The 16092-nt window shown below is 31.4% G+C and overlaps 1 protein-coding gene across 1 annotated transcript; it reads left to right on the forward strand.

Moving 5' to 3' along the window:
• Positions 1-5212: 5212 nt before the first annotated feature.
• LOC105178987 (signal recognition particle 43 kDa protein, chloroplastic) lies at positions 5213-15231 on the forward strand (the record flags this gene model as incomplete). Its single annotated transcript, XM_020699493.1, is given in 3 exon segments — positions 5213-5536; positions 5539-6143; positions 14885-15231. Coding segments are annotated over 3 exon segments (953 nt in total), but the record flags the coding sequence as incomplete, so codon positions are not given.
• Positions 15232-16092: the final 861 nt, after the last annotated feature.

The following is a 16092-nucleotide window of genomic DNA, read 5'->3' on the forward strand; positions in this document are numbered from 1 at the left end:
TGCCGATGAGGTACCTTGGTCTTCCTCTCCTATTTTCTAAATTGTCTTTTTCGGATTGCCAACTGTTATTGATAAAAATTGACCAACGTGTTGTTGGGTGGGAGGGGCTTGCACTTTCATATGCCGGAAGAGTGCAAATTCTAAAATCTGTGCTCACATCACTTAGTGTTTATTGGGCATCTGCATTCATTTTGCCGAAGAAAATCATTAAAAAAATTGAGAAAAGACTACGAGCTTTCTTATGGAAAGGAACGGGGAATAGTGGATACGCAAAGGTAGCATGGAATAACATGTGTCGGCCTATTTAGGAGGGAGGCCAAGGAATCAGGGATGTTGCTACATTAAATCAGGCATTAATGAGCAAGAAACTCTGTGATGTAATTCGTTGCTAGAGGACATCAATTTGGGTGGACTGGTTGTACGCTAGTCGGTTACAAAACACCTCTGTTTGGACAGTACGCGATGATAGGGGTTCATAGGGTTGGAGGAAATTGCTACGTCTTCGAAGTTACATTCGCCCAGTGGTGGATTACTGTATTGGAGATGGAACGAGTTTCTATATATGGCAGGATCCATGGACTTAATAGGCTCACACTTTTGGCCCTCAATAATAGTCTCACTTCACTCAACACTCTCTAATCTAAGCTCTTGTGAAACTCAATGCTTTATCTAGTGACTCAAACACAAATGCCAATTCTTTTCTCAACCAAGTATGCGTATGTGGACGCTTCACACTCACCCGTAGCTAGAGAAAGGTCTAAAGAAGTTCGGTATAACTGGGGAAATGAAGACCAATTGGCTTACAAAGATAATAGCAAAGTAAAGTAATGAATGATTTTTTTTTGTTTCTATTTTTTTTTTTTTTTTGCTGCTCTCCTGTTTTTTTTGAGCTTTTCTTTTTGCTGTTTTTCTTAACAACAGGGGGAAGGTACGGAAGATTGTGGTGGTAGATAAAAGATTCAAGGTAAATCAAATGAAATAAAGAAAGCCTACCGTATCAACTTAGGCTCTGATACCACATGATATGGTATTGACCATGGGTGGCCCGATCTTTACGGTGTAGGCTAGAATTGGATAAAGTGGTTCGTGACCTGAGGAATGCAAATAGTCAACCACGTTATATGAACGTGACCTACTACTTAGAACATTCAACCAACCATGAGCACGAGTAAACCAATCCACACAACGACACACTTGGGTCGAGCACGAATTGGAGGCTATGTGAATTTGAATCACCAATCTAATAGACTAGATTGACAAAGCAAAGGTTTCAGAAAAGCTAAAACAAGTGTATAACTCTCCAAAGTAAGAGAAACTCAATATTTTATAAACTAGATCAATTCTTGAATATTTCGATCGTATCCCACATGCATGGTTGGTATGTGCCTTTTATAGGCCTAAAACACTTCCAAATTAACCTTTCATATCCCCAAGTGACTCCTTGGTGGACGTACATTCAATACTTGGTCAAAAATAACTAAAAACTATGCATTCTTGGTCATAACCGAGTAAAACCCATGCATGACCATGTGAATCCGCGAATTGGTGTATAAATGCACTTTGAATGTAGTTGAAAGGTCTCTTTTGACCACATGGCTGCACTTGGACGAGTTGGGCTCCTATTGTGGGCTTCCTTGGGCTTGAATTAATGAAATTAAGCTCACATGTTGGGCCTCCGATTGTGACTTGATCCCATTAGCAAGGACTAAGTTGGATTGGGCTTGAATTACTTCTTGCATTCTCTTCAACCTTTCTCTTGTCATTGGCCCACTTCCAATGGTTAAATCTTGGTCCATTGGATCTTGAATTTCTTTTGATTGTTGGACGCCCTCGATATTCCTATCACAAGGCTTCCATATGACTATTCTAGCGAGTTTCAGTCAGTCGGCTGTCTTGCCAACAACTCACTACAATTGCATAGATGGCGTACGTCTCCAGCCGACAGAACGTTGTTGCAATACTTAGTGCAAGTCATTATAGGACACTAGATATCTTGGCTCGAAGTTCTCAACTTAAAACATTTCAGACCAACCCTTAGAAGTTGGTTTTATAGCTGTCATATTCCATGTGTTTAATCTTTCAGCTTATGGGCATTTTGTTGTGATATTAAAACACTGTTTAACATAAATTGTAAGCACAACAAAATATTAATGTCAATCTGATGAACTTTTCTTATATCCATCATTACAATATTATCTTCATAAATATTGTCGAATAGAAAACAATAAATCCAATTGGCTTTCTGAAAATCTATTGTTGCAATTTCCCCATTGTAAAGACTTAAAATCAAACTTCCCTACCCGAGTTCCCCACAAGGAATTTTAAGGGTCTGAAATCCCCCAGCCAAAGTAGAAGCTTATATCATGTGGAGTCCTTGGGTTGTAGATGGAATCCATATAGATGGAATTCATATGGGACCTCTTAGAAGGCCCTATACAATCGAATAAAGACTAGCGCCCTGGCGGGGACAGATGGCGCCTTCAGCGGGAAGTAACCTTCGAATCCTAAAGTCTTAAAATTCCAGTTGCCGGAAGGTATCTCCTCAACCTTCATGTGAAAAATTCGAGAAGATATCCTTTATCTCCATAAGATATCTTCCTGCGTAACAATCTCCAACCACCCTTGAGGATCGCCGATTTTTAACCATCAGGAGATAATCCTTTAACAAATCTGTAGGAAATTCAGCCTTATCCAACTGCTGGGAGATGACTCTGCACTAAATTCAGGGTGATTCAGTCTTATACAAAATAATCATCCACCAAAATCTGTGGGATAATCCATCTTATACTAACCCATTGATGATTGTTTATAAATTTAGAGTTTTCCTAGCAGGAGAATCCAATTTTAGCTGAAATGACAACTTTAATAAGTTTCACACTTTCAACTTCAATTTTAATCACTCATTTGTACACAGAAAAGAACAGAGAATTCCACTCCCAATTTCATTCATTTGTGTTTTCTTAATTCCTAGCAGTTTCTCTCATTACTTTCTACATCAATTGAATCCGAGCACCATACTTTAAATGACAATACACTTTTTGATACTTGTATTTCTTATATTATTAATTCACTTCAAATAATTGAAACTTAATAATTTGATTTTTTAAATTATACTATTACTTTAATAAAATCATGACACTTACGTGTAAAGCAAGTGTTCTAATACATTAAAAGGGAAAAAACATTTACCCTATGTGATATAAAAAATATGTAAAAAATTCCGTGTAAAAAATAAAATGACAAATTATTCTCTGTATTTTGAAAAATAAAGCAAATTACTCCCCTTATCTAAATCATTGATACGGGATAATCTGCTTCATTTCTTGAAATACGAAAGAATAATTTGCTATTGTTTTACAAGAATTTATTTGCTCATTTCACCAGACACATGAATAAATTGTATTTAACCAAAAAAAAAAATGTAGATAGAGTAAGTATTTCGTTGAATATGGGTATTTCATTAAGAGAGTTTTAAGTTGGCTTAACTCAAATTATTCGTATATTTGGATTTATTTTTAATTAATCTTAAAAATTGGCCAAAAAATGAGACCAAGCAAAAGAAAAGATTTTCGAATAAAATACATAAAATCCTCCTATATTTTAAAAAATTTACAAAAAAAATCCTCCTGTTTTCAAAATAGGCTAAAAGCTCCCATGTGTTTTGTAAAACTCAGCTTAATCGCCCCCTCTCCGTTAAATCCAACCAACAGTGTTAATTTTTTAGAAAATAACCGTTATATTCTTACTTAATATATATTATTTCTTATTTTAATTACCATTGGGTCTTTTTTGTTCAAATATTGATCGTTAGATCTAATAAATTAATCTCAACCATTAAATTTTAAAAAAATAAAAGGTCTAGATTCAATAAATTATTTAATTTATATTAAATATAAATAATTTAAAATTTTAAAAATATATTATTATTATTATATATTAAAAAAAAACTAACTACCCCACCCACCCCCACCCCTTACTCCCGACTTCCCCCCAAAATCTCGTCGTATTGTTTAAATTATCATAGCTTCATAAATTTTTTACTAAATTGGGTGGGGATGGTCTCGTTAGAATCGTCTTGAAGAGACGAGTCTGATGGTGGTAGTCTGAGATTGAGATTCGACCAGACGGAGACGAATCGATGGCAAACATGTTCGGCGATTGTTGCTTGAGCCCACTCTCTATAATTGACGAAAACTCAAATTGAAGGTACGGAAATGTTTGTCTTGAAGAGAGAATTCTAATGGTACCATTCGCTGTCTAAAATTCGTCCGGACGACGCCGGAAACTTAGAAACAAGTTTCCGGCAAAAAAGGGGCAAAATAGCATATTTTCTTTCTTTTTTTTTAATTTTTTAATTATATTAATTAAAATATGTTTTAGTTAATTAAGAATATTTTAAATAATTATAATAATTAAATATTTTTGACTAATTAATAATAATTATAATAATAATTATTGTAATTAAATATATAGTTTAATTAATTAAAAATAATTTTAGATTTAATAATTAACAATTATAGAATTATTTGAATTTAAATATAATATAATTGAATATTTAATATTAAACAAATTATAGCAAAATTTAATATTTATTTTTAGGGTTTGAAATGACAAAACGAAGACACAAAACAAGTCAAAAAACCCTTTGTATATTATATAAATACAAAGAGGGGTATTTTAGTCAAAGTTATCATTAAATATGAACCTAAACCGCATAAAATAACTACCAAACGCAGCAAATGCGCGTATCCTCCACTTCCCGTTAGTTACTAACAGAATGAGAGTTTTTTTATGACTAAAACAAAATATGAGAGGGTTTTTAGCCTATTCTAAAAATATGTTTTCTGCATACTTTAAAAAACACAGGGAATTTTCATGCATTTTGTCCAAATATTTACACATGCTTGAAAAAAAGTAATCTCCGACCACGTGTCATTTATATAATACATGTACATGCGTCCTAATAATCAAACCACGGATGTGGTTTCTTATCCCCAAAAATCTTTCCCCTCTTAACCCATTACTATCTTCATCACAAAGACTACGCCCACCGCTCCTCAACCCCATAACTACATTCGCATTGCGTTTACTCCCCAATGAACATCCTTCCTTCTCTCTCTCTCCTCAAACTTTCACCCACACCACTCTCCACCACCACCGCAAGCGCCTCCTCCCTCCCACTATCACTCCCCTCTCAAGCCCACCTTCCCTCCCAATTTCTCAGTCTCCGCCACACTCGACAGCCGAGAGCCAGAAGCAGCAGCACCACCCCCAGCCAAAGAAGAATTCAGCGACTACGATGAAGATGAAACTTACGGCGAAGTGAACAGGATCATCGGCAGCAGAGCCCTTGAAAGTGGCCGGGGAATGGAGTACTTGATAGAATGGAAAGACGACCACACCCCCACGTGGGTGCCCTCCGACTTCGTAGCCAATGACGTGGTAGCGGAGTACGAAACCCCTTGGTGGACTGCCGCCAAGAAAGCCGATGACACTGCTCTCAAGCAGCTAATTGAGTCCAACGACGGAAGAGACATCGCGTTTCGGGGCTGGGTTCCGAGCAGTGCGTTCAGCTGCTGGCCGAGGCGGGGGCAAACGTCAATCACAGGGACAACGGCGGTGGCTTGACGGCTCTGCACATGGCCGCTGGATATGTGAAACCGGGTGTCGCAAAATTGCTGATAGAATTTGGGGCAGACCCGGAATTGGAAGACGACCGGGGACGGACCCCATTGGAGCTAGCGAGGGAGATCTTGAAGGCGACTCCACAGCTGCAATTCGCCAGGAGATTGGGGCTGGAGGGTGTGATTAGGGTGTTGGAGGGGGCGATATACGAGTTTGCGGAGGTGGAGGAGATCATGGAGAGGAGAGGGAAAGGCGAAAATCTGGAGTATTTGGTGAAGTGGAAGGATGGAGGGGAGAATGAGTGGGTGAGGGCGGGACTGATAGCGGAGGATTTGGTGAAGGATTACGAGGCGGGATTGGAGTATGCGGTGGCGGAGTGTGTTGTGGATAAGAGGGAAGGGGAGGATGGAAAGGAGGAGTATTTGGTGAAGTGGACAGATATTGAGGAGGCCACTTGGGAACCCGAGGAGAATGTTGATCCCCTTTTGATCAATCGCTTTGAAGAGGGAAACAAAAAGGTTGGTTTAACTCTTTACCATTCAAATCCCAATTAATATTGCTTTTGATCACTGCTGAAAATTGATTTCAAATTCAATTCCTGCCATTTTAGATTGTTTCTAATTTGAACTCTTTATGTTGGAGTGTATTTTTTCATTACACTTTAGTCAGTCATTTGCATCCATCTCACATTTTTGGCAAAAACCTTCCTTATAATTTTTTGTCAAAACTTACTACTAGTATAGGAAAGTTCTAGCTCGAACCAAATTTAATTGAAATAAATCGATCATAGAGGAAGTATATCGTACTTAATGTATGATTGGTCATTTTCTTTGAACTGTACATCAATCAATAAGTGTGTTGCACTTGTCATATAAGCTACAAAAACACATATGTTAATTTGTATCTATAAAAATAATAAAAAAATATATAATTAAGAACAGTCCAAAAGTTTTCAAAGGAATATTTAAGGAGTATACTAACTTAAATAAATAATCGTCATTAATAATATAATATTTATTTATATTTAGAAATACTAAAAAAGTGGGTTATTTAAAGTATTTTAAAATAAGTAGTGTAGGTTTGATGTTGGGATTTGGAAGACAAAAATTACTGTTAATCATATCTCTTTTATATATATTTTTATATATAAATATGTATATATATAAATATTTTATGTCTAATGTTGTATTTTTTGGAGACAAAAATCACTGTTTATTGTCAAATTATATCTATTTTATACTATATATAGAAATGTATATATACATATATTATATAGAGAAAGTAGAAAAATAAGAAATCACACCGATAAGGTGTAAAAACACAAAAACAAATATTGAGTGTGTTTTATCTTATCTCGAAAAATACGAAAACATGAATGCAAACATTGCCTTAAGTTTTTTCATGTTTTTATATATAAGCTATAATATGCGCATATATATTTTCAACCTGATGATTAAGCTTGATATTATCTTCATTTAAAAAGAATATATATAACTTTTCAAAAACTAATGCATTCAAATTAAATATGTAAGAATTAATATGCAATGTTTTTGTTTTTTTTTTTTACAAAGGCTTAGGCTTTAATCTCTTTTCTTTTTCGCACCTTTCAAAACTTGAGCATTTCAAGAAGAAAATTTATTTAACTATGACATAATTTTCTTTTACACCAAAATTAACATCTTAATTTAAGTTATTGAGGATAATAATTTCAATTTACTCACTGCTTATTTTTCATAATACTCATAAAAAATGGAAAAAGTATTATTTTAGTTCGCTAAGTATGCCTAATTTTAATTTTAGTCCGATAACTATGATCATTTTTATTTTGGTCCAGTAACTTACGAAATTCCTTACTTTTAGTCCTCTGGCAGATTTTCGGACAATTTTACCCCTATGCAATTTTTTAAAGGCAGTTTTAGTCCATATGCACTCATAGGGGTAAAATTGTCCGAAAATCTGCCAGAGTACTAAAAGTAAGCAATTTTATAAGTTACTGGACCTAAACAAAAATGGTCATAGTTATCGGACTAAAATTAAAATTAGGCATACTTATCGGACTAAAACAATACTTTTCCCTAAAAAATTTAGCTTTTGATAAGTAATTCACATACATGGTTACCAATCATTCAAATTATTCATTATGGTTTAAATCAAATATTAGCCTTTCATTTCTTTTTTAATTATACATTATTCCATTTATACTAAATTAATATTATTGTATATAGTCGAAAAGATTTTCGAAGCTTGAATTTTGAAATCCTCATTTTTTCTATTTTTATTTTAAAGAATAAACTATAAGTTCATTTTTTAAAAATAATATCTTTGTATATATATATATGATAAGTCAGGTGTATTTTAGACTTTAAGTTAAATGCCAATAGAATCTTTGAATAAATAATGCAAGAGGGAGTTTTTTCTGAAATATCAAAATTTCAAGGGGGAGGGTGCATGCTAAATACCGAAACCTCAGGGAAGCTACGCGCAGATAACCTCACTTTAGTGTCACACTAACAAATAATTGACAAATGTATGTTTTTTTTTTTTTTTTTCAAATTAAACGACAAATATAATTAAACTAAATTATAATTTAGACATAGGGTTATATTAATGTGTGACATAGAGGGTAGGATAAATGCGGTAAAATTTTGATCTTTTGTGGGCAAATTTTAAATCTAATTGAAACTGACATTGAAATTATCTCTTTATAAATCAAAGTTGAATGTGCAGCTCTGTTGCGGTTTATAAATGAATTTAGTTTTAAATTAAACGAATAGTTAAAATATTTATGTTACTTAAGAACTAAACTAAAACTATAATTATTTACTAGTAATTTGTGTAATTTTTATAAATATTATTCAAAATAAAATATTTATAATTTTTTATTATTTAACAAAGTATATAAATTATACGTTATATTGATTTATAAAAAAATAGTAACAAAAAATTAATAAAAATTAAAGAATAAAATAACTATCTACCTATACTATATATACATGTATTTATATCTATACTATATATAAAGGGAAAGCACCTCTTTGTTGTCTCTTCTTCTTTTTGTATGTATTTTTAGATTTAATTTATTTTTCAAAATTTTTATCTAACTTCCCACCCCCATTATTTATTGATAGTTATTTTCTTTTATTTTTTTAATTTTCTTTCATTTTTTTTTTCACCATTTTTTACAAATTTAGTATTAATTTATTATTTTATATATACTTTATTAAATAATAAATATTTGATTTTAGATAATATTTATAAAACTTGCACACACATAAAGTGTGCCACAAATTACTAATATATATAATTGAAAAGCAATCTATTGGTGTTTTCAATTTATTGGTATGTTATTTTTTTATTTTTGTTGTTAACTTCCTCACTCATCATGATTTTAAATAACTATTTTTTGGTAGTCTTTTTTCACATTTATTTTTATCTTATATATTTTAGACAATTTTTACTTGAAGGGAGTGAATTGGTTCGAGAAGCGCGGCGAAAGTGCAAAAAATAAAAAATTAATGATTAAGCAAATTAAGTCTCGGGCAAGGGTGTACCCTTGATCTATTTTCTAGGTGTTCGGTGTACAAATAAAAGGGGCCACATAGAATCACAAGCCACAAGATGAGAATGTAAAACGTATTTACCCTCGTCGTTTTTCTTGCACAATTATAAGTGTTGATTTCTTGTCTTTGGATCCGTTTGCAGTTAAATGAGGAGACCCTCTAAAATAGTTCGCCCTTCCACTAATAGGACATGATCCCCTCGTGCTAGTAAGAATGAACATAGAATAGTAAAGATCAAAACAACCGCTATCGATTAGTGTATTTTAATCTCCCTTTCATTTTCTTTGATGTCTAAGGCCAAAAGAAGAACTTGGAGATGGAGAGTATGAGAGAAAGAGAGAGACACGAATTGCAGAGGATGAGAGGCTAGTATGTATTGTGTGTATGGTTAGGGTTTTAATTTAGGTGTATATATGACCTAGTCATATATATACACACGGAATGCTAATCTAGTTAGATTTCAAAACATCAAACTTTAACCCTGGTCCCCTAGTTGGCCGATTTTATTCATTCCTAAAGTCGGTCATGCCTCTAAAGGGTTCTCCTTAACTTAGTCAAGGTCCAACCAATACTTGGATTTGCATTTTAATAGGTCGAACTTGATTAATTAAAATTAAATTAAGACCACGTGTCATGGACTTAAATCAAACCTAGTTTAATTACAAGCGCAGCATTAAAATATCCTTTAACCCAGTTAAAGAATTCAAGCGTTTTATCTCTCTTTGAATTTATAAATCCAGTTTATAAATTGGATCAAGTCCAATAAAAATAATCAAATTAATTTAATCGCCAACTTAAAATTTTAATAAATTCGATTAGTTAAATTTTAAGCCATCCATCCAATGGATTGGTCTAAATAAATGATCCAATCATTCAGGTTCACTCTCAGCTAGAATCGAGTGTGTGTGACCACAATTAATTAAATTCAATTTTATTAATTATTTTCGATTATTCCATAACAAATAATAGTTCGTTGCCATGGGTGGTCATCTAGCAACATGCCATGGCACTAGAGACTAGGTGAATAGCTGTGTGATCATTTAGGCTCCAAATTCATATGAGTATGGTCCTATTATCAATCGTCTTTAACTTTAGTCTAGGACATGGAATTGTGCGTCGGTCACCATTCTTGACCAAAGAACTATGCTTGATATTGAGATGCATTTACCATACTGATCCGACTTGGGATACCTATCCCTGATCAATCAATTGTTTTGGCCAAAGACTTTTAGAGTCTAATCTATTTTAGAGTGCATAGGGGATTTCATTATATACTGATAGAGTATAGATCCTTTCTTAGAGTCCACCTTCCTCGCTACATACTCGGATTGCAATGGATAAGACACACTATAACTAAGCCTCACGACACAACCACTGCTCGCCAAATCCAAGATACAGTCCTCGTATGCATGTAATTGTCATGATTCCTCAAGTTCGAGGGCGAATTTCGTATTGTTGAAATATGACATCGCAATACCGACCAAGCCTTACAGTGCTTCCATATAACGATTCCTACGAGTTAGTTCAGTCAGTGGACTACCTTCCCAACTAACTAACTAAAACCGTGCAAACGACCTACGTCTCCTGCAGAAGAAACACGGCTGCAATACTTAAGCAAGCCCCATAGGTCCTCAATTTGGAATATTGCACACCGACTCTCAGGAGTTGGTTACATAGCTGTCAAACCTATGCGCAACCTTAAAGGATCAAATGGATCAGCCCTGGAACGCGCTAGCGGAAGTGAGAGATGAGAAATAGCAATATAAAATTTAAACGGTCGTACCCAGAGATGTACCCTTGCTGTTTCTCGGTTGTTCGATGTACTATGAAACAATTAAACAACAATATAGATAATTTATACGAGGCTTTGGTTGAGAAAGTAAAAGGGAGAAGCATAAATTCAAACTCGAAATTTACCTTTTAAAATTTTGAGCTTTCAACTGGTTGATCTTGTCGAATTTGTCCACTCGAGATTTCAACATAGGAATTCTCCAAAAATGATCCACATCATACCATAGAAAATTGCTTTGATCTCTTCGCTAGAATAAATCAAAGCCAATTGGAAGAAATGATCGAAGAAAACTACACTATTGATTAGTGTATTCTCTTTATCGAAAAAAATTATCTACAACTCCATCTTTGATCTATATCAAAGAGAGTTAGAATATTAAAGTATCCGATTGTTCATGTCTTGCCTATAAGTACGTGCGTATATATATATATATGTATAAAAGAGACATAACTTAATATAAAAAAGGATAGTACCGTAGATTTATCAAATTTAGAATTTGAAAAGTAAGGAAAGACTGTATCTTACATTTTGTTAGAAAATACATCATTCTTCTTTATTAAGTATTATTATTACCATAAATATTTTAACAATGCATAAATTATGAAAACTAATAAATAAGAGAAGTTTGAAAATTAGAAAGATGGTTTTAAAAATTAAGGAAACTATTCTTTGATATTCACTATAAAAACTCACCTACCAATTAAAATATTTTTACAATAAAAAAATCAAAATCTATATTCACGGATTAATCTAATTAAAATTTAAATTATATTTTAAAAAACTAATCATGTGAAAGTAATTTTGACTATATTAAAAATATATGGTTACATATGGAGTATTTGCAATTAAAAATAATTTTAATATAAAATTCATTTAAATTAAAATAAAAGTAATGATTACCACAAATATATATGGGGTGGAGAATATATATGATATAATCAATTAAGAAAACTATTAATATTGCTTTTAATACTTACCATTAATATTTACCTATCAATTAAGTATTTTATAATTAAAAAATTCTAAATTTTAAGAATTCACTATTTGGTCAAAATTAAAGGATTTGGGTGAAAAGACTCCCTTCAAATATATATATATATTAATAGATATAGCTTTAATTATAAAGATATAGATATGGATAGAGACATATATAGTAGTAGCTTGAAAGCATACATCTACTTATTATGTAGCTTTAAAATAACAAATCAATAGATATTCAATACACAATAAATCTTAAATAGAAACAAAAACTTAATGTAAATAAAAACAAGAAAAACTACGAGAGACATTTTAAAGTGTACACTTTTTAACAATTTAACGCAACAGAAGTGCTTACTACTCTTTTATTGGCAAGTTGTAGCTCATAGATTATCTAAGGCTGTTGTACAGGTGATTGGGGGAACTTTTAACCTAGAAACAATTAACAATTTTCTTATGATGGATGGAATCCCATCCACAGAACAAATTCATTTTATCCAAAAAAAAAATTGCTTGCCTCTCAGCACATTGTTCTTGTTCCAAATTATTTTTATATATTTAATTTATAAAAATCTAATAATTATGTTTATTTGGGGGTCAGACTTTAGCGTTGTTATTTTTATTCAAGATCGCTGCCAAATCATCCAATACTAATAATTTGTGGCATATTCTGTGCAATTTATAAATATTATTTAAAAAATAAAATATTTATTATTTGATAAAGTATACAAAATACTAAATTAAAATTAAATTTATAAAGAAGATAACGACAAAAACTATGAAAGAAAATAAGGAAAAAAGAAATAATTATCAAACGATTATGGGGTGAGAAATTAGATGAATTTTTTTAAAAATATATAATATGGATAGTGTGAAATTTATACAATTTTAGGGTTTAATGTAATTTAACACGTTATGATATTATATAGGAGCAAATTACCCCTGTGAAAAAAATAGCAATTTAGCCCTTGTGTGGCTATAATTGTAATTTAATCTATTACAAATTAAAATTTTATTCAAATATTACTTAGTGTGGAAGGCTTTAATTCATAACCACGTAAATCTATATCATCCACATCCCTCGAGGTTTTAATATTTGGAAAATCCACCACTCTTGTATTTCTGGGCCAAAGATTCTATACATATTTTATTTTAATGATTAAAATATGCTAAATTCTTAGGAAGTAATTTAGAGTTAATTCATTAAATTCAAAATACAAATAATAAGGATTTCAAAGTCAAGCTCTGAAAATCTTTTGAACTACACACAAAAATATTAATTTAACGTAATAGAATAATAATATATAACTTAAAAAGAAATGAGACGCTAATATTTTAATTTAAGCCTTATAGAATAATTTGAATCAAATTGTTAACTACGTATTTGAACTACTTATTACATCTAAGTTCCTTTATGAATTATGAAAACTGTGTAAATTAAATTTATTATTTTCAATAACTTAAAATAATATGCTAGTTGTAATGTAAGAGAAAAATAAATGTAATGCATAAGTTTTCAAAGCTACACCCATGAAGAAAACTTGAATGTATGCCTTTATATTAAGATAAAACATCACAGATTAATTACTACATTTCATTTGAATTCATAATTTTTAATTTAATAGAAAACAATATCAAAGTTTATTTTTTAGGTCATATAAACACATATTATAGCTTATATATGAAAAATAATTAAATAACCCACTTTTTAAGTTTTTAAACAATAATTAAACCTTATGTTATATATTAAACATGACTATCTTTTAATTTAGCATAATTTTTGAAAATTATGCATATAAAAATGTTGAATTGCTCTTAATTATATATTTATGATTGCCCTTATATGATAGAAATCAACAGTTACCTTTTATAAATTATATCTATTGGGTTAGGGGTATTCAAGTTTTTATTTAAATTTTCAATAGAATTTTTACCAAAACCTATCAGAGGGGAGGTTTTTGCCAATCAAAACCTTTTGATTGTTCTGCTCGTTGTGTGCAAATCTCGAAATTCTTTTGCTGGTAGTGTTATGATCTTCTCTTTGGCTTATCAATTTTGTTAAGTTCCATGATCGTTGACGATAAAATTTTCCATTCTCGAGCTGCTAAATTTATCAGTCGAGAAATGATAAAGTTAAGGCAATGGTGCCAACTTTCAAATTTCAAGTATTGTAGAACTTGGAATTCTGCAACTTTATATATTACATCCTTATTGTTCCTTTTTGTTTTTGAGAGGGACATCCTTCTTGTGGCTTAAATGCTGCTGATAAGCACATACCTTTGTTACATTAACTCATACATGAAAACTTAGTTAGTGGGGTCTTGACATGGGTGAGCATTGTCCCACATCAAGTGCTCTATTATTATTAGAGAAAAATGTAAGTAATTCTATTCTAATATTGCAAATGATCATATTATTACTCGATAAACAAAATTCGTAATTGTTTCTATATGTTTTTTGAAATAAAACAATTTACTTCCCTGCGGTTTTTGAAATGAATCAAGTTATCTTTTTATGTAAGGAAGTAAATTGTTTCGTTTTAAAAAATATAGAGAGGTATATTGCTATTTTTTTTTTTCTCATAAGAAGATAATTTACTTATTTATGATATCAAAGGATTTAAATTGCATCAAACCCATGTTTTTCTTTACAGAAGAGTTTTTTGCCTACTAATGTTTCACAAGGACACCTATCATCATGCTATTATCATCACATGGCCGGCTGGAATTTGTATTAGCAATGTAAAAACTTCAAATACGGCCTCTAATGTTGTTCACTGTAGTAAATATTAGATCCTCTCGATCATGCTTTCTGCACCTACAGTTTGTTGAGGCGAGTGTGATTCGATGTGAATTTTCCATTGCTTGTTCCCATCTTTGCATATTTGCGCGCATTTTATTAACTTCATTGTTGTTGTTGTTATATGCAGATTGCTGAGGCATCATCATCTTAACTGTTTCTGGAGAAGGATGGGGCGTTGCTTCAACTTCATAAATTTGCACCTCCGACTTAGGCGATTTTGCTGGAAATTTTTGGTGTGCAAGAACGTGGCAGAAGTTTGCTTTTATATTGAAAGAGCAAGTAACTTTCCCAGCTGTCTGCCTCGTCTTTAGCATATATTGTTCATGACTTTCCTTTTTTAACTCTTTTGGTGCAATGGAGAAGTAAAACTAATCAAAACTAGGAAATTTACCTATTCCTTGTTCTAGTATAAACTGGATTTGGTTGAGTTCATGTTAAGTTCATGTCAATGGCAGATTAATATTTAATATGTAATTAGTGTGGTGGTGCAATTAATCAAGTTTGAAGCCAGGGTGTGAAATTTTTAAGGCTCAAATTCAAATTGCGTCATAAAATTCAAGCATGAAAGTTTAGGTTTAAGCTAACTCGTTTTGAAAATACAAAGTCTGATTGACGCTCGTAGGGAATATCAGCTTCGTCTATTTTGCATGACTTGAATTATAAACAGATTTTGTCTTTTGATATACAGTAAAACCTCTATAAATTAATACTCTATAAATTAATAAACTCTCTAAAATAATAAAATCTTCCGGTCCCGACTTGGGCCTTTGTAAAAAATCATCAAATTCGATAAGATAATAAGATAATAATTTTTTGAAAAATTCCTTTATAAATATTAGGTCCCATTAAAACTCTAAATTAATAATTCATAAATATTATAATTATAAATATTATGGTAATTTGGTAAAATATGAAGTCCGTAATGCTTTATGCAATTCATTCATGGGTGATTTTGCGATACTTTTTAGATGAGAAGACATGATTGGGTGTTATGAATTATTTTATTTTCATATTTTTATATAGTATATGTTTCATTCCTCATGCATGAATATATTAATTGGCTATAATAGTTATTTAAGTGTAACGAATTAATGTAAATATGTATCTTTAACTAATTTCAATGAATTGATACATGCGTCTATTAATACAATAATTAATTGTATACAATAAATTGATATTATACATGAATATATTTAATTAGTTACAAAGAATTGATTGATGCATGAATGTAATCAATGAAACATACATGAATTCATTTATTTCTAATACATATGTACTAAATTTGCTGAATTTAAAAATATCTCTTTTAATTAATAAAATATTAATTTATCGATA

The sequence above is a fragment of the Sesamum indicum genome, unplaced genomic scaffold, assembly GCF_000512975.1.
Source record: "Sesamum indicum cultivar Zhongzhi No. 13 unplaced genomic scaffold, S_indicum_v1.0 scaffold00119, whole genome shotgun sequence".
NCBI classification, from domain to species: domain Eukaryota; kingdom Viridiplantae; phylum Streptophyta; class Magnoliopsida; order Lamiales; family Pedaliaceae; genus Sesamum; species Sesamum indicum.